Below are 26,470 nucleotides of genomic sequence, written 5' to 3' on the forward strand. Positions count from 1 at the left end.
CAGAAAATTTTGATGTTTTTATACAAAAAAGTTACATTATCCTCCCACTTTTCTACCCACATAATCAAATGAAGTTTTATCATATGGGCTCACTTATTTTTTTTACAGCTACTTTTTTTTTTCCTTTATGTTATTGTTGCATACCAACCAAAAGAGAAGAAATATATAATATCTCTTCTCCCTTGAAAGCTTTCTTACCAAAATTGAGTAAAAGTGTCAAAGTTGAAGTGATTTAAGCACATTCTATATCTAAAATACAAATAATGATTTCGTGTGTTAATATTTTTAAAAATTATCCTTTTAAGAATTATTTTAATTTCATATTTAATTTTTTTATTTATTATAATTATTTATTATTCAAATTTAAATATTTTAAAAATAAATTATCCAATAAATAAAAATATCATTTTACTAAAATATAAATTAACCCCAAGCGTGTGATTCAGCGGTAGGGGTTGATCCACGCTTAAACAAGGTCAGGGGTTCGAATCCTGCCTTGTGTATGCAGCCGCTTAAATCTTGTGGGTCAGCTATCCTACCCTTCGAGGTGCCTCCCTCGTAGCGAGGAGATTAGTCACTGCTATCGGCCCTGGATACTCCAGGGACAAACAAAAAAAATATAAATTATTTATCATAAATCTAAATATAACTTATATATTTAAAATTATCTATTTATTTAAATTTTAATTATATATATATATATATATATATTCTAAATCACCAAAATCAACTAAAACAAAAGCATCAAAGCAAAATTGACCTACGGGATAAGTTTAAAAATTACAGCAACATAGCCAAATTTCAATAAAATTTTTTACTACAAGTATTATATGTCTCTTTAAATATTTTTAATTTATCTAAAAATATTTATCACTTTAAAAAATCAAGAAAATTTATAATTCATTATTATGTCATCTTAATGTTTAAATAATATAATTAAAACACAATGATAATATAATTTTTTTCACATTTATCATACAAACATCAATTGACATGAGTAAAAATTGATGAATATTTTAATAATCACTTTAATAATATAAAAAATTACGCTAATAATATATTGAAGTTAAACATGTTTGAATAAATTTACATTCACATTCTAACTCTATAATAAAGATAATTTTGTTAAAGAAAAACATTTTATCATAGTAATTAATGCTATTAAATTTTTTAAAAATATACATTAGCATAAAAGAAATAAAAGAAAACAAATATAAGCCAGAAACCCACAATCATCCCTACAAAGCGCGTCATTTGATTTCTAGTTCAAATAAAAGATGAATTTCACAAACATTTAATACTTGCTATATTTTGAGATTAATATTTAGTTATGGCAGATCTATTTGCAAAGCGCGTGGGACCAAGGGTGGAAAGAGGGTGAAAGGACAAAAACAGAAAAACTGCACCATGAATAAAATCAATGTCCCACTTTTTGCAGTAAGATCCTCCGATAAATGACAAACCTCACCAACGCTAGCTGAAAATAAGCCTGAATCACTATACAATTTTGATTTTTTTTTCCTAGCGGAATATAAACAAGGGTAGAAAACAAGCATGAAGCATATAAAATGGGGGGAAAAAAACAGTCGACAATATATCAACATGTTCGATGACTCTTGGATGTATCCAACAAGTTGCCTTTCTACTTTTTCTTATATAGGATCTATCCTTGAACAAGAAATTGTGTCCATCTAGCAATACTTTCTTTTTCCTAAAAAGATTGGCCATTGGAGATGAACTTGCTGAAAATTTCTCTTTATAGGAATTGTTAAAACTAATATTTATGTTTGTACGAAGCGGTACTGTACAGTGTCATCCCCTATTGGCCTCTTCAGAAGGAGCCAATCATGTAAATCCAACGCTCTTCAAAAACAAATTCCCATGCCTAAAGTGCATTATCATAGTGCCAATGATACTTGTCTTTAAACAGAATGCAATTTGATTCCCATTGAACGGAGGAATTAACATGATGCTGGCGGGTAAAGTGGTCAGTGATATGACTAGAAGAGGATCTCCTTGAGTATCAAGAGAACTAACATGATAAAGCACATTATAACAAGCGATGTTGCACACATAACCATCCCTCCTTTTTTCTGCGTTCTCTCTGCCTGTAGTACATTAGTACATGTTTAAGATGTTTATAACAGGCTAACAGCAGATAAAAAAATCAAAAAGGATGCTCCAATTTGCAATCGTAAAGACTAAGCACAGTCTCTATGCAAGTAAGCAAGAGCATGAGAGAAAACAAAACCTTTTGCAACTGCTTTAAGCCCTCATCAACGGATGTAGCAACACTCTGAATGTTGTAGTCAATTCTATCCACAATTGTTCCCTGCAGGAATATAAGTTACCTGAATCACGTCACTTTCATTCTATAAATCCATCTTATACAAGGGAGGGACATTCACCTGGTCTATCACAAGGACAGAGAGATCCTTCATGATTTGAGCTAGTTCATGGACTGATTTAGCAACCTACAGCAAATTTCACATAGTCAGACAAGGTAAAAAGTGATTTGTTTTGCAGCAATACATCAAATGTCTTCAAATTGCCTGTTCAATCTCTCTTTCCCTTTCCTGTGAGAACTTCTCACTTTTCTTTAGCTTTGTCATTTGCTCTTCACTAAAACCCTGGAATTAATCAAATACAAATATTATTATCTTTTCTTCAGATAAGAATTCATCCAAAATGGATGAAATAGAATGCAAGTAAATATTTCATAACATTTTATGCTCCTTTTAAACTGTCAGCTTCATGGTAAGCATAGAAATATTTGGCCTAAGAGACTGATTCCATCACAAGCAAAATGATCCAATGAATCACGCTACTCCTTCTAAAGTAACCTTCATCTCAGATTCAGATAAAAGGTAAATATATCCTCATATGATAAGTTCAAGAAATGGTAAAGTGCTGTAAAAAAATAAGGGATTTTTTTCTTTATAGATAAAAAGTAAATGGCCTTTATATAAAAAAATAATAATCCTTCCTCCATTTGGTGATGGGAGACAAGAGGATGGACAATGATTTGCATGTGTGTGACTGAGTGAGATGGCTTTTTAAGCTTCTCTGCATTTTGGAACGGAAAAGGGGATGAATGATCTTTTTATATAATTAAAAAAAAAATAACCTTATTTATTATCATATTTCATTTTTTTTATTCAAGATAATTATGTCATTTTACAAATATAGTTTTCTTTCCAATGAAAAATTTTGTTTTTTTTCCTGTCATTTTCTTCCCTATCAAACAACTTAAAAATCATTTTCACAAAAAAAAAAAAAAACCTTAAAAAAATCATCTCATTTTTCACTCCTTTTTCTTCCCTCTTTCTTTCCTAAACCAGACATAGCATAAGTGTTCTGTCTTTTGTAACATAAACATTACACAGCAAATAGTTTTATTCCCTCTTTATCCTACCCTCAATACCTACATCCGAATAATTTCAACACAGCATAAAATTTCTTAAAATAATATGGCCCCGCCAGGTAAATAAGTTGCCAAAATGAAAAAACATACCATATCACCGAATTCATCATTGTGTGATTCAAATTTACTTCCATTAAAGTTCATCTCCAAGTCAACCCCGTCATAACCCTGCATGATTACATCCAAATATAGACATTACTGAAGCAACATAAATAATAACACAAAAATTACACTGGTTCCACTGTTGATGGCACAACAGACTTGTGGGTTGGGCATTTGGATAATATGACCATAAGTTCAAACATTTGAATACCAAGAGAATTAAAATTAAAAAGAAAGAAGTCAAGAAGTGACGAGTCTAGAAAAATTGATTGATGAGTTCACAAACAAAGAATCAGGTCCAACAAAATGGTGGCATGTGGAAAAATTAGCTACACAGTAAAAGTTGCAATGCAACCTCCTTTTGCTGCTGCAAGCGTTTCAAATATGCTGACTGCTTTCGTCGGAGATCCATTGATAGGTTCTGAAGGTCTGTAGCAAGGGAACGCTGTCAAAAATAGATACAAAAAATCCAGTTATACCAATCTCAAAATATAAGGAAAAAGTGGCATGTCATAAAATGGCTAAAATTTGAAGCAAGTAACGGAGATAGAAGTAAAATCTTGTCTATTTACAATCCAGCTTTCACCCAAGAACTATTTTCAATAGAAGTGATGTAAAATAAGTGTAGTGAAACTAATGGTATATTTGGATGATGGATTATAAGAGGAGAGAGGAAACGGAAAGGCTTATGGTTGACCATTCTCTTGTTTGGAACTTGGAAATATTCTAAGAGGAGGGGAAGAAAATTTCATAAACCCTCACTTTTATGGGTTTCCCTGTATGTGTATGTGTGTTGGGGACACTTGAATTCACCATTATTTAACTATCCCTCTATTTCCTTCTCATTGTGAATTGGTTAAACATCCCAAGAAGAGTAAGGCTTTACCCTACATTTTCCCTTCCTTTTGTTTCCCTTTTAACTGACAAACACACCCCTAACCATATAAATTCACGTACAGTAATACATGAAAAACAAGGAGAAACAAGAAAAAAAGGCGATTGTGGGCTTTAAAGGGATGGAGGAGGCTAAAGCTACGATTCAACAATAAGACCTGATGATAATAGTTGAATTGAAGATAAACTTCATGCAAGAGCTTATATATCTTTGGGACAATCACCAGCTAAGAGTAAGCAGAACATATATAATCCACTAGCCTACCTGTAACTTTCTATCTTGCACCCAAAATAAAATATAGTTCATGAGCCTCTATATCAACGTTAAGAACAAGTCAATAACAGTCAACCTCAACCGAAGAAAAAAATAAAGTCTAAACATATGATGTCACAATATTTTTATAACAAAATTACCTGTACATTTTTTCTGACATTAGAATCCTCAGAAGATCCAGCAGCAGCAGAAAGTCTTTTAAGCCTCACTTCAGACTTTCTGAGGAGGGACGTAATTTCCAGGGTGAGAGTCTCAATATGACGCTGATCCTCTTTGTCATCCCCAAAGGAGGGCATCAAAGCCTTTGCATGAGCTTTGGTTAACTCAGAAATTTTAACACGAGCACGTTGTATATTAGTAGCTATTTCTTCAGAATCATCCACCCAAGATGGCGGCAACCCCACAGTAAATGCATCCCTAACACACAACATTCGATGATTGAACCGAGTTTTCGATAAATTTTTCTAGAAGTAATTTTAGAAGAAAAAATGAAATAAGCTTATCCAGAAATACTCGAAAAGCTAAATTGTAGAAACTCTGTTGCTACTTCTTCCAAATCTTCTTTTTGACAAATACACAATTTAATTTTAGATGAGAAACTTATTTCATTTTTATTTTCTATTTTTTCTCCTATCATTTTTTTCTTTCTATTTTTTCTCCAGACAACCAGACAAATCAATGGTGAAACACTTAGCAAATACTCTAATATTATGCATATAAATGAAATTAAAGCGCAGAAACGAATATGAATTGTGAATTGATAAGGCGAAAAGGAAAACCTAGATGTGGCTGGGCCAGGATCGTGGGTGCTAAGAGGAGCATAGGAGGAACGATGATTGGAAGGAAGAAGCGAAGTTGTAACCATTTCGATGACGGGACCGGCGGAAGCAGACGCTGAGGAGGAGAGAGGAGCGCGCACGCTCTTCACGGCGTCTCTGTGCTTCCTGAACTCCAAAGTTCGGTTTCTCGTCGCCATTGCACAAGCGATTGGAACTCGGAACAGAGAAGAACGCGTCCGTACAAGACTTTTGGGTTAGGGAATCATGCGAGGGCCATATTTGTAAATTAATCCCTTCCATGCCTTACTCCAGAAGAAAGTGTGTTCCAGACTCTTTCAATTTCACCGCTTCTCACTGTTGCAAATTACTGTGCTGTCATACAAAAGAATTATTGCATGGTCTCATTCGGTCAACTATGAGTGGTCCAATGCGTAATAATAGTAAAAAAATAATTAATATGTAACCATGTCATGACTCGTGTTATGTGTCGTCTAAAACCATGGAGGGCGTTTGGGTAAATGCATAATAACTAGAATTCGTGTAGGCTAAGGATCCCCAGCACTGCAACGCAACAACCACGCACAATCCAAAACCGAGCGAAAGTCCCTCGTATTTTCCTCGTCCTATTTCTCTTCACAGCAACATTATATATAAATAGTACACACCGCTAACACCCACAAGAAAGAAAGAACAACAACAATTTCTGGGACAGCCTTTGTTTTTTCATCGTGCTTGTACTCACTACTTTGTGCAAGTCAATGGAAGACGAGACTTTAAGTTTTGGCCTCTCCACTGCCTCCAGAGGCTACCAGTCGAGGCTCAAGTCACATTTTGGTGATTCCTTCTTTCCAAACACCGTTTTGCTTCATTCCGCTCTTGTGGAAACTGTTTTGATGGGTTTTTCTTTTATGGGGTGTCTTGTTTTAGCTAAATGTCTAACCTTTTTGATGAAGCAGAACTCTTCATCGATTTTGATGAGGTCACTGGGGATGATGAGCTGAGGACGGCTTACACGTGCCCTTTTTGCGCCGAGGATTTTGATCTTCTTGAACCATGTTGCCATATTGACTTGGACCATCCATCAGATGCCAAGTCTGGGGTATTTTATTTTTCTCCCAAGTCTCACCTTAATTTATTTCCCTTTCGTACTACTTTTTTAGTTTTGCATAGGAGCTTTTATGTACCCTTTACCTTTTTGTTGCTTCTTTATTGCTGCCGGGCTATAATTAATCTATCCAAGTTGGTGGTGTTTTATAGAGAAAGATTTCAATTTTGGAGTTTTCTCATTGAGATTGGGTGGTTTTGGTGCTTTGCATAGCAAGTTCTTTCGTAGTTTTAACTTTTTAAGTGATTTGTTGATTTTGTGTCCCCCCTTAAAACAAAATGCTAGAAGGAACAAACCATATGTTTTGAATAGCTATTTCAGAAAGAATGAAAGAAGCAGGTTGGTGATTGCATTTGAAATTAATGTATCCAGCAAATGACATCTATTTTGATTAAAACAAACACAGACCTTCTGAATATCGTTTTCCATGGTTATGATACCCGTAATTTGAGTCAATATCTTCCTTGTCATTCGTGCAGACAATAGACATCAAATTTCCCTTTAACAAATCGAGATAGCTTTTCAAGTTGAGCTTTGCATTTCTGCATTCTACTGCCTCTGAAATTTTCATTATTACTTTCATTTATGGATTAACATCTTGCTGATCTTAACTTGGGGTTGATCACTGATGTGATTTTGCAAAGTGAAACCTTGTTATGCTGTTCTTATTGGACTTTTATATATCTTGCGTCTATGCAAATGCCCTTAAGGCCTTAAAGATGTGGTTCATTACAAGATCTTAGCTTGTAGAACCTGAAGGGGTTACTCCATATGAATCTAATTTAGATCCTTGGCACACTTAGAATGAGCTTCCATTTAAAGTTGATGTTGTTACTTTTTTGTCAGTTGATACTGAATATGATTGATTAGGCAAAAATACACATACACACACACCAGTTGGACTTTAGGGAGGTGGCTAGAAACCACCATGAACTTTTAAATCCATCAATTTAGTAACCCCCTCTCCACCCTCAAACTATGAGAAATATTCCAGATCTGTCTATCAATTTTTGCTAACCATGAGATCTCTAATATGCTTGTCATTGCGTGAGAATTTTCTTTTAATGTTTCATTCTTAAAAATATCAAATGTTTACATGCTTTATAATCTTTATTTCAAGTAGATTATGAGAAGTGTAACAAGTGTTTTAGACAGACATTTTATGATTATCACATAATTTACAAAATATGTTAGAAAGGGGGATAGAATGATCTATATTGTAATATTTCTCCTAACTTGAGGGTTCAGTTGGCGGATTTAGAAGCTGATACTGGCTATTTGCGACAGCCCTTAAATCCAGACGTGTGTATACTTTTGGTTTTTATTTATACAATTGATGTATTTCTCTACCAACTTATGTTGTGCAGTACTATCTATACTTGTGCTTGTTGAATTACACTCAGCTATGTCTATCTTTTTTTGAACGTGCAGATTTGTCCCGTTTGTACAATGTGGGTGGGGACAAATATAGTTGATCATATAGCAGCACAACACGGAAACATGTTTAAGATATCCTTTCTGGTATGCCTGATAGAAATGTTTTTGTGTAAATAGTATCAGCTTGTTGCCCTTCTGTCTCCTTTTAACCTAAGTTTTTTACATTTTATACTTCGTGTTGCTATTCTTTGTCCTTCATTCAACTATGTACTTCCTTTACTGGAGATTACAGTCAGCTCAAATCAAAATGCTACAAACATGAATCCTACCCAGCTCCTTCCTTTTCAAGAAAGTGTGAACGGGATGGACACTGGAAATCTTTTTCTGCTGAGTTATCTCCTGTGATGTCTACCTCCAAGGCAGCAAGAGATCCATGGCTGTCATTTTTATGTGGTGCATCTGCTGTTGAGGAACGTGAACATTTGCAGCCAGATTCTTCAAGTGAAGTAAGCACTGAAGAAATACACTCGAATGATAAGGCTTTAGAAAGGTATGATGAAGTATCAGTCGGTCAACCATGTGTCATATCACATTCCTCATGCATTGACAAATATCAACTAAGAAATCACTAAGTTATTGTTCATACCGATGCTTGATCCATCATTGTAGAGTTTGTGGATGAAAAAAACTTAGTATTGAGACCAATAAATCATATTATTGGATGATCAATAGTGCCAAAGACTTGACATTCTGAGACCACCATTCAGTTTGTGGAGCTATATCATATAAATATTCAAAACAGGCACTTCACCTGAAATCATTATAAGCATCCCCTCTAAAACATTTGGTTTTGATTGTTTTCTTAAGTAATTTTTAGATTAATGCAATTAACTATGTGGCTTCTCCAGTAGTGATGATATATGATTTTGATGGTTTGAGCCAAAAACTGGGCTGCATATAAAGTCCCAAGGGCTTTTTTTTTATTCTTTTTCGTATTTTTTTAAAAGTTTAGGGGAAATGATTACATATGTTACTTGTAGCTTTTTATATGACCTTTATTATCTTGCTGCTGATTTGTTCTTGTTTCATTTTGTACGTATTAATTAAGATATTTAATTGACATGACTACATTTATCTTTCTATTGTGTACCTAATACTTTAATTATTGCAGAGATGTTCAACCTACTTTATCGGACAAAGACCAAATAGAGAAAGCTCAGCGCAGTAAATTTGTTCAGGGACTTTTGATGTCTACTATCCTTGACCCTGACTTCTGATTGAGACAATCAAGGACATCAGTGGCTAGTTTCAATTCAATGAGTAAAAAAAGGAGAGTCGTAGTTTCAATCTTGAACATCATTCTTGGTCAAACGATCAGTGTTTCTGTTGTATGCACTGGGATACACCACCTAGTATAGAGAACTAATCCATATGTATGAATTAAAAGTAATGTATATTCAAGACAATGCTATTATTAGTTAAGAATAATTGCGTACGCCCTCATTCTCTCAGGATTTTGTGACTCGTCGTAATAACCGATTCAGTAGCATAACTGCTTTACTGTTGCCAATGGGCTATAGCCGAGATTATGTGAGAAAAAGGTGCTAATAATGATGGGGTGTTCTGTTAGCATAGCACTCTGACCCGTGGATGTGTTCAACTGGCCATCATATTAACTCCAATTATGTTTGATGCTATTTTCAGTATTTTGATTTTTTTAGTGTTATAGAATGCCTCAAACATCCTAATTTTTTTTAGATTTTAAGTCTTCTTTCCAATATTTCAAACACCCAAGGCATTGTTCGAGATTTTGGATTTCTCGAAATTTCACACCGCTTTTTTTTAGTATTGAATAAAAGTTGGTATAAATTTTTGAAATGGATGATAAAATTGTATGGAATCATAAAACTCATGTTTTATTTTTTGGTAAAGAAATTTATTGGAGGTAACGCAAAACAAAATCGTCCGACATAGAATGATAAAGTGTAGCTAGGTAAATACTGTAAATGTGTAGAGAAGAGGGGGGATAGTCATTGAATGGGTTTTGGGGGCCTTTGAGCAAGGAGGTGCAAACCCTCAAAGCTCTGCAGTGCTTTCCCCTTTGTTTCCTACTTTCTTTGTTTTGAGGGTTCATCATTTTTGTAATTGGAATTTATCCTATTAAACTACAATAAATACCTAGTTCATATTAGATTATCAATCAATTGCAGGAGGCAAAATTTTAAAACACTTATCGTCCACATAACCCGAGTATTGTTTATATATATGCATTTTGTGCAGTCACTAGCCAAACATGTTAATATACAAGTTTACCTTTCCATACAAAATACTAATTCTATTCTCGGAATTGTTAGTTCCACTAATCTGCATAAACTAATTTTAGCTTATAAAAAAGTTTATTTCATTTTTTATTCTGATTTTCTTTTCTAAAAGTGCTTTTGGAGAAATTTAGCCCTATTGTCCACGGCAAACAATTTTCTAGAAGCATTCACTCCAAACTCCATATACCATCATGAAATCAGATGAGAACAGCCAACTCTCATTAGTAATATAACCAATTAATACTTCGAAGTGTAGATGTCCAAAGAGGTTCAATTTCCCAGCAGATTTCTTATATTGATACGCACCTTAAGATAATCTTTCCAAACACAATCATCAGCCAAAACAATCTGGCATGTTTCATCCCAGGCAAAGCCATCCGACTGAAGAAGACTTTTAATTAAATTGTATTGCCTTCTCAGAGTTTTGTACCTATTCTTAAGAATCTCCGAATTATACTCAAGACCAAAATTTTCATTGAATGATGAAATCATCTCCATCCATGCTTGTTTTCTGAAGACCCCTTCAAATTGATTCCCTTTGTGCTCATGGGCAAGCATTAAGTTGATGAAGTAACGATCCACTGGTGGATGCCAACAAGTCCGGGTCCGTGTACCAAAAGTGGATGTTGTTTCATTTGGCACCCTTTGCTCACAATCATTGGTTGTACTGTCATTGCTAGAGATTCCACAGTCTTCATCAGCCCCAACATCACAAAGAAGCTCATCAGCATCCTCACAGACATCCTTAGATAGACAGGGTTTGATTGCTCCATGTTCGCCAGAATTAGATGACCATTCCACTGCAGCATTACCAGGAAATTCATATTTCATTAGATGTTGAAATGTAAATTAGAACTTCTAAGCATCAAGCATGACCTATACAAATTAGTGTTCAACAAAAACACCTACATTTTCCTTCCATCACATGTTCATAAATAGTACACAAATCTTTGAAACAGGGGATGCTTTTAACCCTGCATGATCGCACATTCGCATCTGCCTGCATTGTTATGCAGAAGATAAATTATTGGACTCCTTTAGTTGTGATGTGGAAATGATTTAAAATAATTTCAAATTTTGATACCTTGAGATATTCATCCCAAACATTATTATCAGCAACAACCATATTTCGCTTTTCGTCCCAGCTACACCCTGGTTGGGCAAGAAGCTTCTTAATACTCTTGTATAAATTCCTCAATGTTTTGTGTCAATTCTTGAGAACATCTTTTTCATACTGAAAATTGAACTTGGCATTGAACTTTAAAGACATACTTCCAGGCTCTTTTGCTAAACAAATGATCCTCAAATTTACGGCCATGGGCAACCTGTTATAGCATAAGATCAACGAAATAACGATGCATCTCGTGTCCAAATTGTTCTGAGACGTCCACTGCCATTCCCTAAACCCATGTGCTTATCTACAATGTAACACAAGATGACGGATTTCACTACTAAGGTTGATGAATAGTTGAAACAAAATTATAAGCAGTGCACATACATTGTCCAAGGCATGTAAAATTGTAATCTTGTGCAGATATATGCTATTGTACAGTGGTTGATTAATATGTTATTGCATCATAATTTTAATTGTGGTTGATAACAAAATAATAATTTAATAGTGGTGTCAAAATGCAGAAACAGAAAATCTTAGTAACAATGAACGGAATAAGCGTCATCTTAATTTGATAAACAAAATGAAAAACATATAATGCTGAATTTGAAGAGTGAGAGAACAGTGTCTATCACAATTCTTGCAACAAAACGAGAACCCATTTAGTGCCAAAATTTGTAAGATTATTGAAATTAAAAATTAATAACGGTGATAAAAAAAAAATTAAAAAGGGGGCACCTTGGTGGGAGTTTGAAGTTTGCTTTGTTGGGGATAAGGTTTTCCGGGACAAGGTTGAATCTGACTCCTCCAAGGAATACAATTGTACCCTAACCTAGTTAGGGTTATACAGTTGTCTTTATTTTACCTTTTTGGTTTTATGAATTTCATTCAGAAATAGAAAGAAAAAAAAATCCTTGCAAATTTTTGCAGATAAAATTTGATAAACAAATATGTAGCTTCAGTAGTAATGAGTACAAATATTTTTCCTGCGATTTGTTAACAAAAGGAGAATGGAGAAGTAGGAGAGTATCATCCGCACCTGACTCACTGACATTTCTAAGGGATGTCATGAAATAGGATGTCAGTACTACTTAATTATTTTATATAATTAAAATTTATAATAAATAAATACTTTTAACATATATAATTTATAAACTTAAATATATTTTTTATTATTTATATGAAGTAAATTTATTTTTAATTTCTTAAATTTAAAAGTGATTTTTTTTAGATTCTTTATTCAAATGTTACTTGTATAGAGAAACCGTCAAATATTATGATACAAAGCTCACTAAATTGTAGAGTCTTTGTAAATAAAAATATTATATTAAATATAATTAATGTTACGTAATAGTCTTAATCTTATGACTAGTTATGTTATTAGTGATTTGAGAGACAAATATTTTTTTTAATTATAAAGATAAAATAAAATTGAAGAATATGTAATATTATAAGTTATGGGGTGTTGTGATAGTTATATTTATTATATGTGTTGTGTTGAGTGTTGAAAAACTCTAAAATTATGAGTTTTAAATGTTTAGGGGTATCTTTTAGCAAGGGTTAAATTGGACCTCTAAAAGAAAGGTGTATTAAGACCTTTTTTTTATAAATGGTTTCATAAGTTAATTTTTTCGAATGAGTTAGAGAAAGTAGTGAGAGGAACTTTAAGGATTTTGAAACCACCCTTTCTTTTTCTTAGATTCTTAAATGAAGATTGAAATTTGGAATGTTGAAAATTTGTTCCAGTGTTTGGTGCGGAAATTTTGTAGAGCCTCTTCTTCTTCCTCTTTTCTTCAAAATCTTGAATCATGATATTTGAGGGTAAGAAAAACTATAACTTTACTTGTGATTTATTTGTGTTGTGCAAAGTGTGCTATTACATAATTAAATAAAAATACCTTAAATTTAAGAAATTAAAAATATATTTAAACTTAAATTATATTATAACTAAAATTTATAATAAAAATCTTTAAACATAAAAATTATATCTTAGATTTACGATAAATAAATTATATTATATACAAAAATTATTTTAATTATTAATAATTTATAAAATATTGTAATTCATTTAAAAAAGAAAAAAAATAAATTGAAAGAGATGAGACATTAATGAAGCATTTGGTAGAAAGGAATTTTTTGTATGTTCGACTTGATTTTTAGGAATCATAAATTTTAAGACTCACGATTTTCAGGAATAATTAAATTTATTTAATTGATCATAAATTCTTTTATGAATTTTTATAAATATTATTGATAAATTCAAGATTTGTATATATTAAAAAGATAAATTAAGATAACATAATATTTTTTATATTAAAATATTTATTGAGAACAACTTGGTGGAAAACATATATAAAAAATATTTTTTAAAAACTATATTTTCAAGGAATATTTTTTAAATGATAAACCATTCATGATAAACTAACATTTTCAATTTCAAATTTTCAAAAAAGTAAAAACATTTTACATATCAAACACTTGCTAAGAAAAAAAAATTAACTTTAAATTTTTAGACAATTGGATAAATTAAAAAAAGATTAATATTTAGAGTTTAAGGTGTATGAGTTAAGGTTTAGTTTAGTTACTTTAATTTCTTATACTATAATTATATATTATATATTAGAAAAAGGATTTACAAATTTCATGATTATTTTGATAAGTTTTTTGTAACTGAAATATTTAAAACTTTAAATTTTTAGATAAATTTGATAAATTCAAAAAAAGATTCATAACAAAATTATCTTTTACAGAGATGGTTTTAAATATTCGGAAGAATATTTTTAACCGAAATATTTAAATTTTTTAAACTTATTTTTTTAAAAATAATTTATTAAATTTAAAAGATGGTTTTATATTAAGGTTATATTTTTTGGATTCTAGGATTTTAGATTAAGGTTTATTTTAGTGACTTTATTTTCTTAATAGAATTATCTTTTGGTAAAATAGATTTACAAATCTTATAATTATTATGATATTTTTTTAACTTGCGTATAAAAATTATAATTTTAAATTTGTAGTTAATTTGATATATTTAAATAAAATTTTATAACAAAATTATCCCTTGATAAAAAAGATTTACAGAATTTATAATTATTTTATTTTTGACTTCTTTATTTCGTATTAATAAAAAATGTAAAACATTTAATTGAAGTAGATATGTGTGATAATTTAAAATTTTTTACTATTTATTTATATTATTAAAAATGTATATATAATTTTCATTCCAATGCTGCACATAGGTTTTAATTTTACACTAGTGTTATGGGATTTATGTTAAACTAATCTTAACAACTGGGTTAAAAGATAAATAAATGGTGATTAAAAATTATCTCGGCGAAAGATCCGGTATGGAAAGAGAAGAAATGGAGTTTGGAATTAAGGATTAGAAATTGAGAAGGAAAAGCATAATAGTAAACATCGGTTTGATTACAGAGAGAGAGAGGATGGAGCGGTGTGGTGGAGGAGGAATACACGAATCAGAGAGCGACGAGGCCTCTTGACTCTCGTTCTTGGATCTCATTCAAACCCTAATCTAATAATCCCAATTAGGGTTAGTTTCGATCGAGCGAGACTGCGTGTCTCTCTCTCAGGCCATGCGACCACCCTGTTCCTGCCCCATCGCCCTCCCCAGAGAGGTCTTCCTTTTCACTTTCGCCACTTTCTCTCTTCATTTCTTCAGCCATGTCCGCCGACACCCACTCCGCTCCTAATATCAACCCCAGGGGCCTTCTCTGCAATGCCGCCGCCGGTGCTTCCGCCGGTACCAATCAATTCTCTTTTTCCAATCGCTTTTTCTTTTTCAATTTTCCCTTCCGCCGGATTCGATTCATGCGTCTGTTACGTTTAATTTGACGCAGGGGTTATTGCTGCTACGTTCGTTTGTCCTTTAGATGTCATCAAAACTAGGTTTCAGGTTCATGGTGTCCCGCAGCTCGCGAATGGAACTGTTAAAGGTATGACTTTAACCTACCTCCAGGTTCTTGTATTTGTTTGATCTATTTATTTCAACTTTAGCGTAGAAACTATACAATGATGCTTTGCCTTTCATTTAAAAAGACGTTATATGAAGGACAAAGCAACATTGTGAAAGTTTATTGTAGGACTTTTGAAACTTAATTTTGCAATTTTAGCTTATGGGTCTTTTCGCTAGCAGGCAGCCTGATAGTTTCTAGTTTGGAACAAATATTTCACAAGGAGGGCTTACGTGGCATGTACCGAGGGCTCGCGCCCACTGTGCTGGCTTTACTTCCGAACTGGGCGGTGAGTCATTGCTCCCTGTCAATGCTCTGTATGCATCTATTATTTTTGGACAAAACTTAGTTACAATACTTTATTAGTGAAATTTTATGATAATCAGCCTTTACATTTCATGAAATCCTTTATTACATATATTATTGAGGTGAAACTAGGATTGTTCATGGAACAAATTTTTGAAAAATTCAAACCAAATTAAACCAATGGATCAACTCGGTTCTTTTAAAAATTGGATCAGATTTTTTTTAATTAGATTGGTTTGGTGCAGTTTGGTTACCCACTTTTCAAAATCTGGACTAAAACAATCCACTTTATAAAATTGGACTGGTTAACTGAATTGTTTTTGTTAAGTGGATCAGTTTGTTTTCTTCTTCTCAAAATGGATCAGATTTTATAACCTCGATCTGATCGGTTTTGTATTAGTTTGGATTTTTTTGCACATCATTAGGTCAAACTTAAGTTTTGTCCATTGTTTTCTTGATGGAGTAATAGAATCTTGACAAATTCATTACCTTCCTGTCCTAAATTTGTAACTATATTTATATTTATATTATATTTATGAATTCTAGCCGTCAATTTGGGAATGAAATGTATCTATAATAATTAATACCTACCTTGCTCCTGCGGATGGTTGATGTTATCTGAATTGCATGGTATGAAGTCATTCATGAGAAACATTAATACTTGGTGAATTAAGTTAAGAATATGAGCATTTTATGGTTTGTTGACACATATTTGATTTTGGTTTGCTTGATTTCTATTTTTTTGTGTGGAAATACACTGGAGAACAACATCTCTGTGCCCTTGATCACATATCAACCGACCTCCATTTTTATGACTGGTTTAGAATGAATTACTTGGCTGCACTCTGCCATGTAAAATGAGAAATAGAATGCGTTAGGATCCAATTGCAAGGTATAGGACTTGAGTCTCACATGGGAAGTATGGGATTCTATTGTCAGTTCTTTTTAAGGCCTTAGGCTCTCAACTATAACAGCTAGCTTTTGTGGTGTGGTACACCCAATATTCTTATCAAAATGTTTGTGTTAAAATTAGAATTTTATTGGAGAAGGAATTGAAGGTACAATGATGAAGACTGGAAATATACTCTGATTATGTCTTGTGATAGAAAAAAAAAAAACTGAATAAAGGTTAATAGGATATATTAAAATAATAAAACACTTGAACACCCACTGTCATTCAAACTTCAAAGAAATTCCTCAGAATGCTTCATTATCAGAGCATCATATGGATGCCAGTAATCATACTGCACAGTTTTTCAATGGTTTAAAACTTTACCTTACTGGCCCTTTGTTTAAAGGTATTATATTGCATTACTGGAATCCCATCTCTAGTAATATTTTATCTGAAATCTTATTCCCAAGAATATATAGTAAACATGTTTGGTTATATTATAATATTCCTGGAATAATTTTTAAAATTCAAAATAATTTAAATAAAAAATAATTAGAAAAATAAGTTACAAGTGTGTTAGGACGTGACTTCCCATATTCCTATGGGAATATATCTTTCCCACACTCCTAACATGTAAATAAAAATGTAAGGGGTATTTGTTTCAAGGTATCACATTGCATTTCTGAGAACCTCATTCCTAAAAATAGTTAGACTGAAATGTTATTTCTGGATATATTTAGAAAATGTGTTTGGTTATATGTTAATATTCTGTGGAATATTTTTACAACTTAAATTTAAAATAATTTAAATTTTTAAAAATTAATTAGAAAAAGAAGTTAAATCTTTCTTTAGTATGTCATTTTTTTTAATAGCAGAAAACTGTTATGCTCTGTTAGATAGTGTTCTAATTGTATCAATTTGTGAACTTGCAGGTTTATTTTACTGCATATGAGCATCTTAAGAGCCTTCTTTCTTCTGATGGTTAGTCCACTAATGATTATTTTCTATTGATCATTAAGGGATTGTTGGAGGCATTATTCTATTTGTGATGAAATTATTCCACTCATCGACTATTTTTATGTTGCCAACTTGCTCTGTTTTGCCCCTTCATTATGTAGATGTACAAACAATAATAGCTATGTTATGTATGCAGATGAAAGCCGTCATCTTTCAATTGGAGCTAATATGGTAGCTGCTTCTGGTGCCGGAGCTGCCACTACCATGTTTACAAATCCCCTTTGGGTTGTCAAGACTAGACTTCAGGTGTGTTCCTCCAGTTCAGGCTAAATTTATGCCGATCTATTCGAGTATGCTAGTTGTCCATGACATAAATGCGATCATAACTTCATCAGAGAGTGAAGTGCTATTTGATTGTCTCATTAACTGTTAATATTATGCAATTTGATATTTTTCATTTTTTTCATGGCATAACTTCTAGAATTATATGGTTATTAAATGAGAACAAAGGGAAGGCACAATAAATTTGACTTTGTTGCCTTTCTGCACGATCTCCATGCAAGATGACACAACTGTCTCATGGATTGGGAAAATAATGAACACATAGAACATCTACTTTATATGTTTTTGCTGTGAGAAGATTCAGCTATCCATTTGTTTGTGAACGTTAAAAGGATTTGCATTGATAACAAACCTTCCTCATTGTAGTATGGATGAACTCCATCTTGCATATTTATCTGTTGAAACCATAGAGAGAACATAACTACGTGACTTCTTTTATCTTATTATTATCAGTGCATTTGTGTATCCTGAGCTATAAGTTTAGTGCATTTTATAATTCAGACGCAGGGAATGAGACCTGGTGTTGTGCCATATAGAAGCACACTGTCTGCATTGAGGAGAATTGCTCATGAGGAGGGCATTCGGGGGCTGTACAGGTTTGTGTTGCTTAACATAAATGCAGCAGAATAGTCAATGTATATGGCATTATAAATTTATAATCAATGATTTAATGACATTTGAGATATTCTTAACCATAAACAGTGGCCTTGTACCTGCTCTGGCTGGTGTCAGTCATGTTGCCATCCAATTTCCCACATACGAGACAATAAAATTTTATTTGGCAAATAAAGGTAATTTCATGCCTGTCTTAGATCTTTGTATATTGTTTGAAGTTTTGGCAGTTAATTAGTGTTTTCACTATGTTGTATCAGATAACACAACAATGGATAAACTTGGTGCACGTGATGTTGCAATTGCTTCATCAGTTTCCAAAATTTTTGCATCAACTTTGACATATCCTCATGAGGTATGATATTTGTCCACATAGGTACTCGTACCTGTAGTTTCCTAGTCTGTGTTGTGGAGTTGGGTCTTTTTTCTGTTTGCAAGAGCTATTTATTGAATTTTTCGGGCTTCACACTTTTTCTTTCATAGCTAACTTGGAACTAACATACACATATTAATTGGGGTTAGATTTTATGATTTGTATATATTTTTTATTTTATTTTTTTGTATGTCTGTTATTTGGGCAGACAAGCATACGAAAGTTAAAAAAATGTTTTTGCATTTTGTTTGCAGGTTGTACGTTCCAGACTGCAAGAACAAGGGCATCACTCAGAGAAACGGTACACTGGTGTGATTGACTGTGTTAGAAAGGTTTTTCAACAAGAAGGTGTACAAGGTTTTTACCGAGGTTGTGCCACCAACCTTCTGAGGACAACACCAGCTGCCGTAATCACATTTACCAGCTTTGAAATGATACACCGTTTTCTTGTTTCAGTTTTTCCTTCTGATCCACAGAATCATATTTTGTGACGATTGATCTTCTGTAGCACAGTTAGATTCCAAAACATAGCTAGTCCAGCTGAGTAATCCTTCTTTTGGCGATGCATATATCATTCTTTGTGATTTTTAGTTGATTATGTATGGTAGAGTCCCACATATTTCAACCACAATTGAGTCCGGTTTCCCTCGTCAAACTTGTGCAAAGTCATTGTTGCAATAGGGAGACATGGATAATTATATATTTGAGTGATAACGACGATAAAGATGAAGTGGTAGATGTCATCCTGCTGCTTATTTCATTTGGATACTTGGGAATAATAATCATATCTTGTAGAACATATCTAGCACGATCTTTTGCTTCAGTAATCTTGTTTCGCAGGTCAAGTACTTACCACATCAAAATGTTTAGAGATGAAATCATCTTAATGTTTCTTAATTTAAAGATAAAATATATTTTTTAGACCGATAGTAGTTTCTAAATAATCCTTCAAATCTGAACCAAGACAGAGGCTCTTATAATCATTTTTGCTGGATGAGTCCCATTGTTATAATGCCCTAGAAAGAGATTACTGGAAAGGGGGAATCATGATACTTTGATGGCCAGGAGGTTATGAATTTGAGTTGAACGCAACATCAAAATAAAAGTACCATATGAAACTGTTTAACAAAATTAATGGACATGTTTATTAAAATTTCAAAAATTAGTTGAAAATAGGAGATTTATAAGTTTGTCTAAATTATTTTTTAAGAAAATAAAGTAATCTTTTATTTTTATTAAGAAGTAACTTTTATCTTTTCCTTTTATTTTTTAAAAGCATCACTTATTTTAGAATAAGTTTTTTAAATATATCTTTTAAACAAGCTGTACCACTAAAATAAATGTTTGGTAAAACATATTATTAAAGTAACTTATGCCAACTAAAAGTCAGTAGTTAAAGTCGTGCAACTTAAAATGTAATTGGAAATCAGTGTTGAATTCAATTATTCAAATGGAGAACTCAATTGGAGTTGAAAAAAAAAGGTTTATTAACAAGTTTTTACTTTTTTTTTTATTAAAATGTGTATTTTTCTGTTCAACGTAATTTTAAATAGATATTTAAACATAATTAATGATTGTAATTTCATTCTTTAAGTTAAGTATGAAATTGTGATTAAATACCTATATAGGATCAATTCGGTGAGACAGGTTTATATTTCATTAAAAAAAAAAAAAAAAAAAACTTAGGCTCGTAAGGATTAAAAAAGGGGGAAAAAAACTTACAGAGTTTATAATTTCAAACTTTATATGAGGCAGTATTTAAAAAGGTCTCAAGTTAGTTTTATATTTATGTAAATAGTGATTTTTATTTCTAATTCTTGTAAAAAAAATTGTAACTTATTATTATCATAATTTTTGTCGTCACTTATTTTAGTTGTTATTGTGTCGATAAAGATTAAAAACAGAAAATACTTTCTTTTGGAGCTGTATAATGATATGATATGGCTTGAAATTTGAAAATGAAAATTGGTATATTTATATTTATTTATTTAAAAAATAATGTTACTATAATAAATAAATATAATAAAAAACATTTATTATGTTTAAAGTTATTTATAAAAAAAAATAATTTTTACTTTATTTCTTTTCTATTTCTCTCTTATCAAATAACTTTTATTTTTATTTTATTTCCTTACATTCTTCACACTTTTTTTTTTTCTCATTTATTTTCTTTATACCAAATGCAGTATAAAAATAAATAACTAATTTTTAAAATTAAAATAAATATATTTACGTCGCCTAAAAATACATTTAACCAAAAGTTTTCCAACCATGATAACTAAGGCAAACAAGGGAACTGAGAGTGAAAGTGGTATACTTCCATGATTCTTTTTGGAATGTTGGTGCAAGTTTCTTTATTAAACCTTTTTTATTTGAATTTTGACCCTTAATTAATTGAACAGTGAACCCTTTTCCTTCCCTTCATAGAGTTTAAACTCACCTACTCTACTGCCACATTTTGGTAACACATCAACAACACCTTTCACCGCCAAAGCAAAATAGAAAGTAATGGTTAAGCATAAGCTTACCTTTTCTTTATAAAATATTATTATGTGCTGATTTATCTTACTTTTTTTTTTGTTATATAGTTTGCAATTATGATCTCTTTGATTTCATGAATGTCATTAACTTGGACATGGAAAATGACCTCTCTTGGGAATAATAAGGCCTTTAACATCCTAGAATCTTTTTTGCCAAAGTCAGAATTATTTTTCCAAAAGACACTACTATGATGAATAAAATGTGAAAATCTTCTTATATTTTGGTGTAATGTATCATGCATAATGAACAAAATTATTACTTTATTTTTAAAATTATTACTTTATTTTTACAATAGTTGCGTTGTTTAAGTTAAAATTTGTAACCTCATGTAATTCTGACCAAAATTGTGTTACTTGTTACATTACATAAAAGTTATAGAAATATGCATATCCTCTCCCTATATATATAAATTAAAAATAATATCTTGAATAGAGTGTTTTAGAGAGTTGTCAAAATATTTTTTAAAAAATTTCTCAACCTTTTAGCATTTTTAATTACTTTATTTTATTTATAAATTAATTTTAAAAGTTATAAAATTTATCAAAGGTTAAAATTATTTTATATCAAAAAATAATTTATTCTGAATTTAAAATATAATTTATATGTTAAAAAATATTCATTTATTACAAATTTTAATTATAATATAATTTATATGTTTTAAAAAACTATTTATTGAATTTTTAATTATATAAAGTTACTATTTATTAGGGGCATTGCACAATTTAGAACACGAAGTATCGAGTAATATCAGCATAATTTGAATTTATAGACTTTTATTAATAAGAAATATTATAATTTTATCATAAACCAGCGTTGGAATTATTAATGTGTCGTGACATTCAAATTGAGATTTTTTTATTTTTTATATTTGAAAATACAAACTGCTAACCGGATTATAATGATGTTGACACTTTTGTCCTCTTTCAACCATTTTAAATTTTAAACTACCATCATAGTGATCATCATCAATTAGCAATTATTTTTGACAGAAGAATACATGAATATTTCCAAATCTCATTTTTGTTTTGTTTTAGGTAAACTTATTTGAATATGTGCTGATTTCTCGAAGGAAAAAATAATAATAATTGAGGTATGTATACATTAATATATAAAAAAGAAAAGAATAGTGTTTGGGGAGAAAGACTAAAAAGGACTAGTCCGTAAATTGTGTATATTGCTTTGCTTTGCATGTGCCTCCATCAATCTTTAGAGTTTACAACATTAATGTAAACCTCACAAACACAATTTACGCATAGAATATTGTGGGCTCACTTAACATGTGAAAGTCATAAACAAAAAAAAAATCAATAACATGTAACTTAATAATTATAAACTTATTACATTAGAAATATTACAAATTAAAAATTAAAATGTATAGTCACATATTACATTAAAAATATATGATAATAATATTCAATTGTGACTTTAAGTATGAATTATATTATGTTGAGAAAAAAATATTTATTTTGTGTATGTTTATAACTTTTAATGAAAGTTAGTCTTTATTGTTAACTATAGATATTTTATATTAGTGCTATAGTTAAAAAAAAAAAGAAAATTAATAAATTAGTTTTTTTTTAATTATTCTCAGTTAGAGTTTTTAAAATTACATTTAAGGAGAATTTTGCGATATAGGTGTTTAAGAGAAAATTGCCTTAATTATACGTTTTACAATATTCTTTTGTTAATAGTATATATATTTCATTAAAAAAATGTTGAATAAAAGTAAATATATTTGTTATCTTGAAAATATAAAACAATTTAATAATTTAATTGATAAATAAGAAGACTAATATAAAAATATTGTAAAAATTAAATTGTTCGTCAAGATAATACTTTTTTATAATAAATAACATTAAAAATAAAGATAATTGTGTACTTTTCTAGGGTGATAAATTTGTAATTTAATGAAAAGTGATTTATTACTAATTATTCCATAGCTAATGGATATCCACGCGCTTCGGTGTCAATGAAAAGTAGTTTTACAAAGGATGGGATTGAGCGGGTCACCCGCTACACAGTACGATGCCGGTTGAAGTATGCCACGTGGACAAATACTATGGCTTGCTTCAGTTAGATTTGCCGTCCGATCGCTTGAGTACCTATGATTGTCGGTAAAGTGGGTCCCTTGGAACACGCTCTGGTGGGCCTTCCCGAACCTAATGGCTTTGGTTCCGAACGGCGAATTTGAATTTTTCGAACGTTACGGGGATGCTCTTCTTGACTCTTTCTTTGTCCAATTCACAACTATGCCCTCGTTTTTGTCTTCTTCCTTGGGTCCTACTTCATCCCATTCTCCACCCTCCCAAAAATGTTTTGCCCCAAACTGATAATATTTTTATTTCATTCAAATTTTAAATTTTCTTTTTATTCACTTTAAATATTTCTCATTAAATCTTCATGAATCATTATCGATTTTACGAGCAATTAATTAGCTGGAATAAGGTTCAATTCACGAAAGATAGATTTGTTTGTGCAGATTGAGAGCATGGTCAACTGTTTCTACTTTCTTAATTATTTATATACTTAATTTGTCATAAAAATTGCCTTTATTCATAAAATTAAATATAATCAATAAATTGTTTTATATTAAAGGTCATTTATTAGTTTTCTTTTTCTTTTTCTGAGAGGAGGTTGGGAGAAGGATGACATTTTTCTTCAGATAAAATCCGATTGCTTGTAAGAGTGTATGTCTCTTTGCCATATCGCTTCTATAAAGGGACCTTTTTATTAATGTTTTACATGAAAAAATTGTTATAAATCTATTAAAATTTATAAGAATGTAATCAATGTAAAAAGTTTTTATATAAACATTTAATAACAATTTAATTTATCGCCACATGACGTAGTGCATAAAAATATAATTATATTTATAATATACTAATATTTACTTGTACAATGTACAATCATGTTTATCATATATGATTTAAATTTATAATAAGTTAAATATAAATAAGTATTATGTTTGAATATATAAATTATATATAAAATTTATATAAATATTTAATAGATATTTTAAATATAAATAATATTTTTTATTTATGACAAAAAATTTATATTGTAACATAAAATTATTTTATTTATTGAAAATTTATTTAAAATATTAATATTTTATTCAAAAATAATTATGATAAATAATAATTAAATTAAATAAGAAGTTAAATTTTATTTTTTTAAATATCTTTTTATTAAAGAAAAATCCCTAAAAACATTCTCAAACATAATAAAAATTTGTGTTTAACCTATAAAAGTTGATTTTAACTTCAAATAATAATATCTTTTGAATTTTCATGTAACTAATACTACCTCTTCCTCTATTAAGATGACCTAGTGCTTTAATGTAATATAATTTTTCTTTTAAAGATTACATGTATTTTTTATTAGAGACAACAACAAAATTTTATACTTAAATATTTAACACAGTTACATACTCAACACTCAAACTTAGATTCATGTTTAAAACAATTTCATATATACTAGTTCATCTACACATTCCACATTCTAAAGCATGTAACAAACATAATAATAAAACAAAAACATGTAACATTATAGAGTTCTGATTTGATTTACACATCCAAACGGACGTTCAGTCTTTGTGAAACACTGCACGAGGTTGTTTGAGAATTCTCTTTCACATTGAGTTGAACCTTAATTTTTTAAAATGTGCTTTGCTTTAGGGTTTAAAATCAAATACTTGTGATTTTTTTTCGTTGAATGTCAAATGACTGATGATAGTAAGTTACCTCATTAATCTATTCTCATTTCATTTGCAACATTTGATTTTACAAGCATTTCTTTTTCTCATAATAAAAAAATTGTTTAAAATAAGTTTGAGTGATAATATTAATATCAAAATGTAAAATAATAACAACAAACCTTTTTTTTCTCAATTCAAATATACTAAAAAATAACAAAATAAGCAATATTAATATTTATATCACAATATAAATTCATACCCATTTTAGTAATTATTGATATGAAAGTACTTTTTATTAATATTTTTCAAACAACATTCATTTTGATAAAAGTTTTTTTAAAATAAAAACATCCAAACTATACTAAATTTAGTTTTAACTATATTTAAGTTTACAAAATCAAATTCGACTAAACTTAGTTTTGTCAACTATAATCCAAACTCATACATACTATGTCTTATGCTTTTAGTAGCTTGAAGTTTTTAGTAATATTTTTCATGTTACTGTATCTTATGCTTTTATCAACCGGATCGCCAAATTTACTTGGCTGAGAAGGCCACAAACAGTAGATGCGCAGTTGTTGCATTGTGTTTAGTTTCGTTCGCTGTCTATGTTTTAATTTCATGATTTTAATTTGAAGGCATGGGAGATAACTGTTTCCCAACAACCATAGCACTAACCGAAAGAGAACGTCTACCAAATTCATTCTATGGTTGCATGACTGTTCATTTCAAGTTACTACCAGATGGATTATAATATGTAACATACGATGTGAACATTATGGATGTTTGCTTACAACCTTTTTAACTTTCTCAAGCCAGGTTGGTTCTACGTGCCGAATTCTTCGTCACTTGGAAACTTGACTGCATTCAACACATTGTGATTGTGGCATACGAATTCAGTTAACATTGGGAGGGTATAATAAGTTCTTTGATTAATTAGCAAAAACCATCCAAACATGTTATCTGAGTCTCAACGATAAAACTACATACAAGCATGTTACTTAGCCTAACAAAATCATCATCCTAGTCTTAGCATTAGAAAAACCATGTTTATAATTTTATATTCCAGCGGTTGGTGCCTTCATCTCAAATTATTTAATAAGATTTATAAATGTTTATTCAATCTTTAAAAGATGATAAAATTTGAAAATCAACTAACAAAAAATTAAACTTGAAATATTTTATCTGAAAAACAATCCTTTTACATCATTCACATTTATTGGTGAGTTCAATAATTACTAAATATTTTTAATTCAAAACACGGACACCTTTCGGCTAATATAGTTAACTAAATAAACTTTTTCATTGTTTAAGTTTTAGTAAATACATCCTTGACTAAGCATTGCCGAAGCAAACAAAGCCAACCACCACCATCCTCTCGCAGAATTTTTT

At 30.6% G+C, this 26,470-nt stretch overlaps 4 protein-coding genes across 5 annotated transcripts; 2 read left to right on the top strand and 2 right to left on the bottom strand.

Annotated features, from left to right (window-relative positions):
- Positions 1–1,412: 1,412 nt before the first annotated feature.
- On the bottom strand, positions 1,413–5,781 carry LOC109812257 (syntaxin-43). Its single transcript, XM_083077755.1, has 8 exons — positions 5,474–5,781; positions 4,835–5,111; positions 3,882–3,971; positions 3,515–3,592; positions 2,553–2,630; positions 2,409–2,474; positions 2,252–2,332; positions 1,413–2,108 (listed from the first exon to the last, which is right to left on the bottom strand). Exons 1-8 carry the CDS (start codon positions 5,668–5,670, stop codon positions 2,001–2,003), a joined length of 975 nt encoding a protein of 324 aa, XP_082933881.1. The 5' UTR covers positions 5,671–5,781; the 3' UTR covers positions 1,413–2,000.
- A 259-nt stretch (positions 5,782–6,040) lies between these two features.
- On the top strand, positions 6,041–9,466 carry LOC109812212 (protein DEHYDRATION-INDUCED 19 homolog 2). The gene is made up of 5 exons (XM_020376130.3): positions 6,041–6,307; positions 6,430–6,572; positions 8,010–8,087; positions 8,246–8,505; positions 9,127–9,466. The coding sequence occupies exons 1-5, from the start codon at positions 6,232–6,234 to the stop codon at positions 9,230–9,232; spliced, it is 663 nt and encodes a 220-aa protein (XP_020231719.1). The 5' UTR covers positions 6,041–6,231; the 3' UTR covers positions 9,233–9,466.
- Positions 9,467–10,460: 994 nt separating this feature from the next.
- On the bottom strand, positions 10,461–12,459 carry LOC109812211 (Myb/SANT-like DNA-binding domain protein). Of its 2 annotated transcripts, none has more exons than XM_083077756.1 (5): positions 12,427–12,459; positions 11,549–11,694; positions 11,361–11,428; positions 11,186–11,276; positions 10,461–11,076 (listed from the first exon to the last, which is right to left on the bottom strand). In XM_083077756.1, exons 2-5 carry the CDS (start codon positions 11,592–11,594, stop codon positions 10,547–10,549), a joined length of 735 nt encoding a protein of 244 aa, XP_082933882.1. In that variant the 5' UTR covers positions 11,595–11,694; positions 12,427–12,459; the 3' UTR covers positions 10,461–10,546. The 2 variants fall into 2 exon arrangements, with proteins under 2 accessions (XP_082933882.1, XP_020231718.1); XM_020376129.3 differs by lacking the exon at positions 12,427–12,459 and adding an exon at positions 12,126–12,420.
- Positions 12,460–14,727: 2,268 nt separating this feature from the next.
- Positions 14,728–19,639, top strand: NDT1 (NAD+ transporter 1). The gene is made up of 9 exons (XM_020376143.3): positions 14,728–15,147; positions 15,245–15,340; positions 15,541–15,647; positions 17,489–17,537; positions 17,710–17,819; positions 18,357–18,451; positions 18,558–18,646; positions 18,728–18,822; positions 19,095–19,639. Exons 1-9 carry the CDS (start codon positions 15,069–15,071, stop codon positions 19,329–19,331), a joined length of 957 nt encoding a protein of 318 aa, XP_020231732.1. The 5' UTR covers positions 14,728–15,068; the 3' UTR covers positions 19,332–19,639.
- Positions 19,640–26,470: the final 6,831 nt, after the last annotated feature.

Source organism: Cajanus cajan, chromosome 6 (genome assembly GCF_000230855.2).
Source record: "Cajanus cajan strain Asha chromosome 6, NIPB_CcT2T_4, whole genome shotgun sequence".
In the NCBI taxonomy this organism is placed as follows: Eukaryota; Viridiplantae; Streptophyta; class Magnoliopsida; order Fabales; family Fabaceae; genus Cajanus; species Cajanus cajan.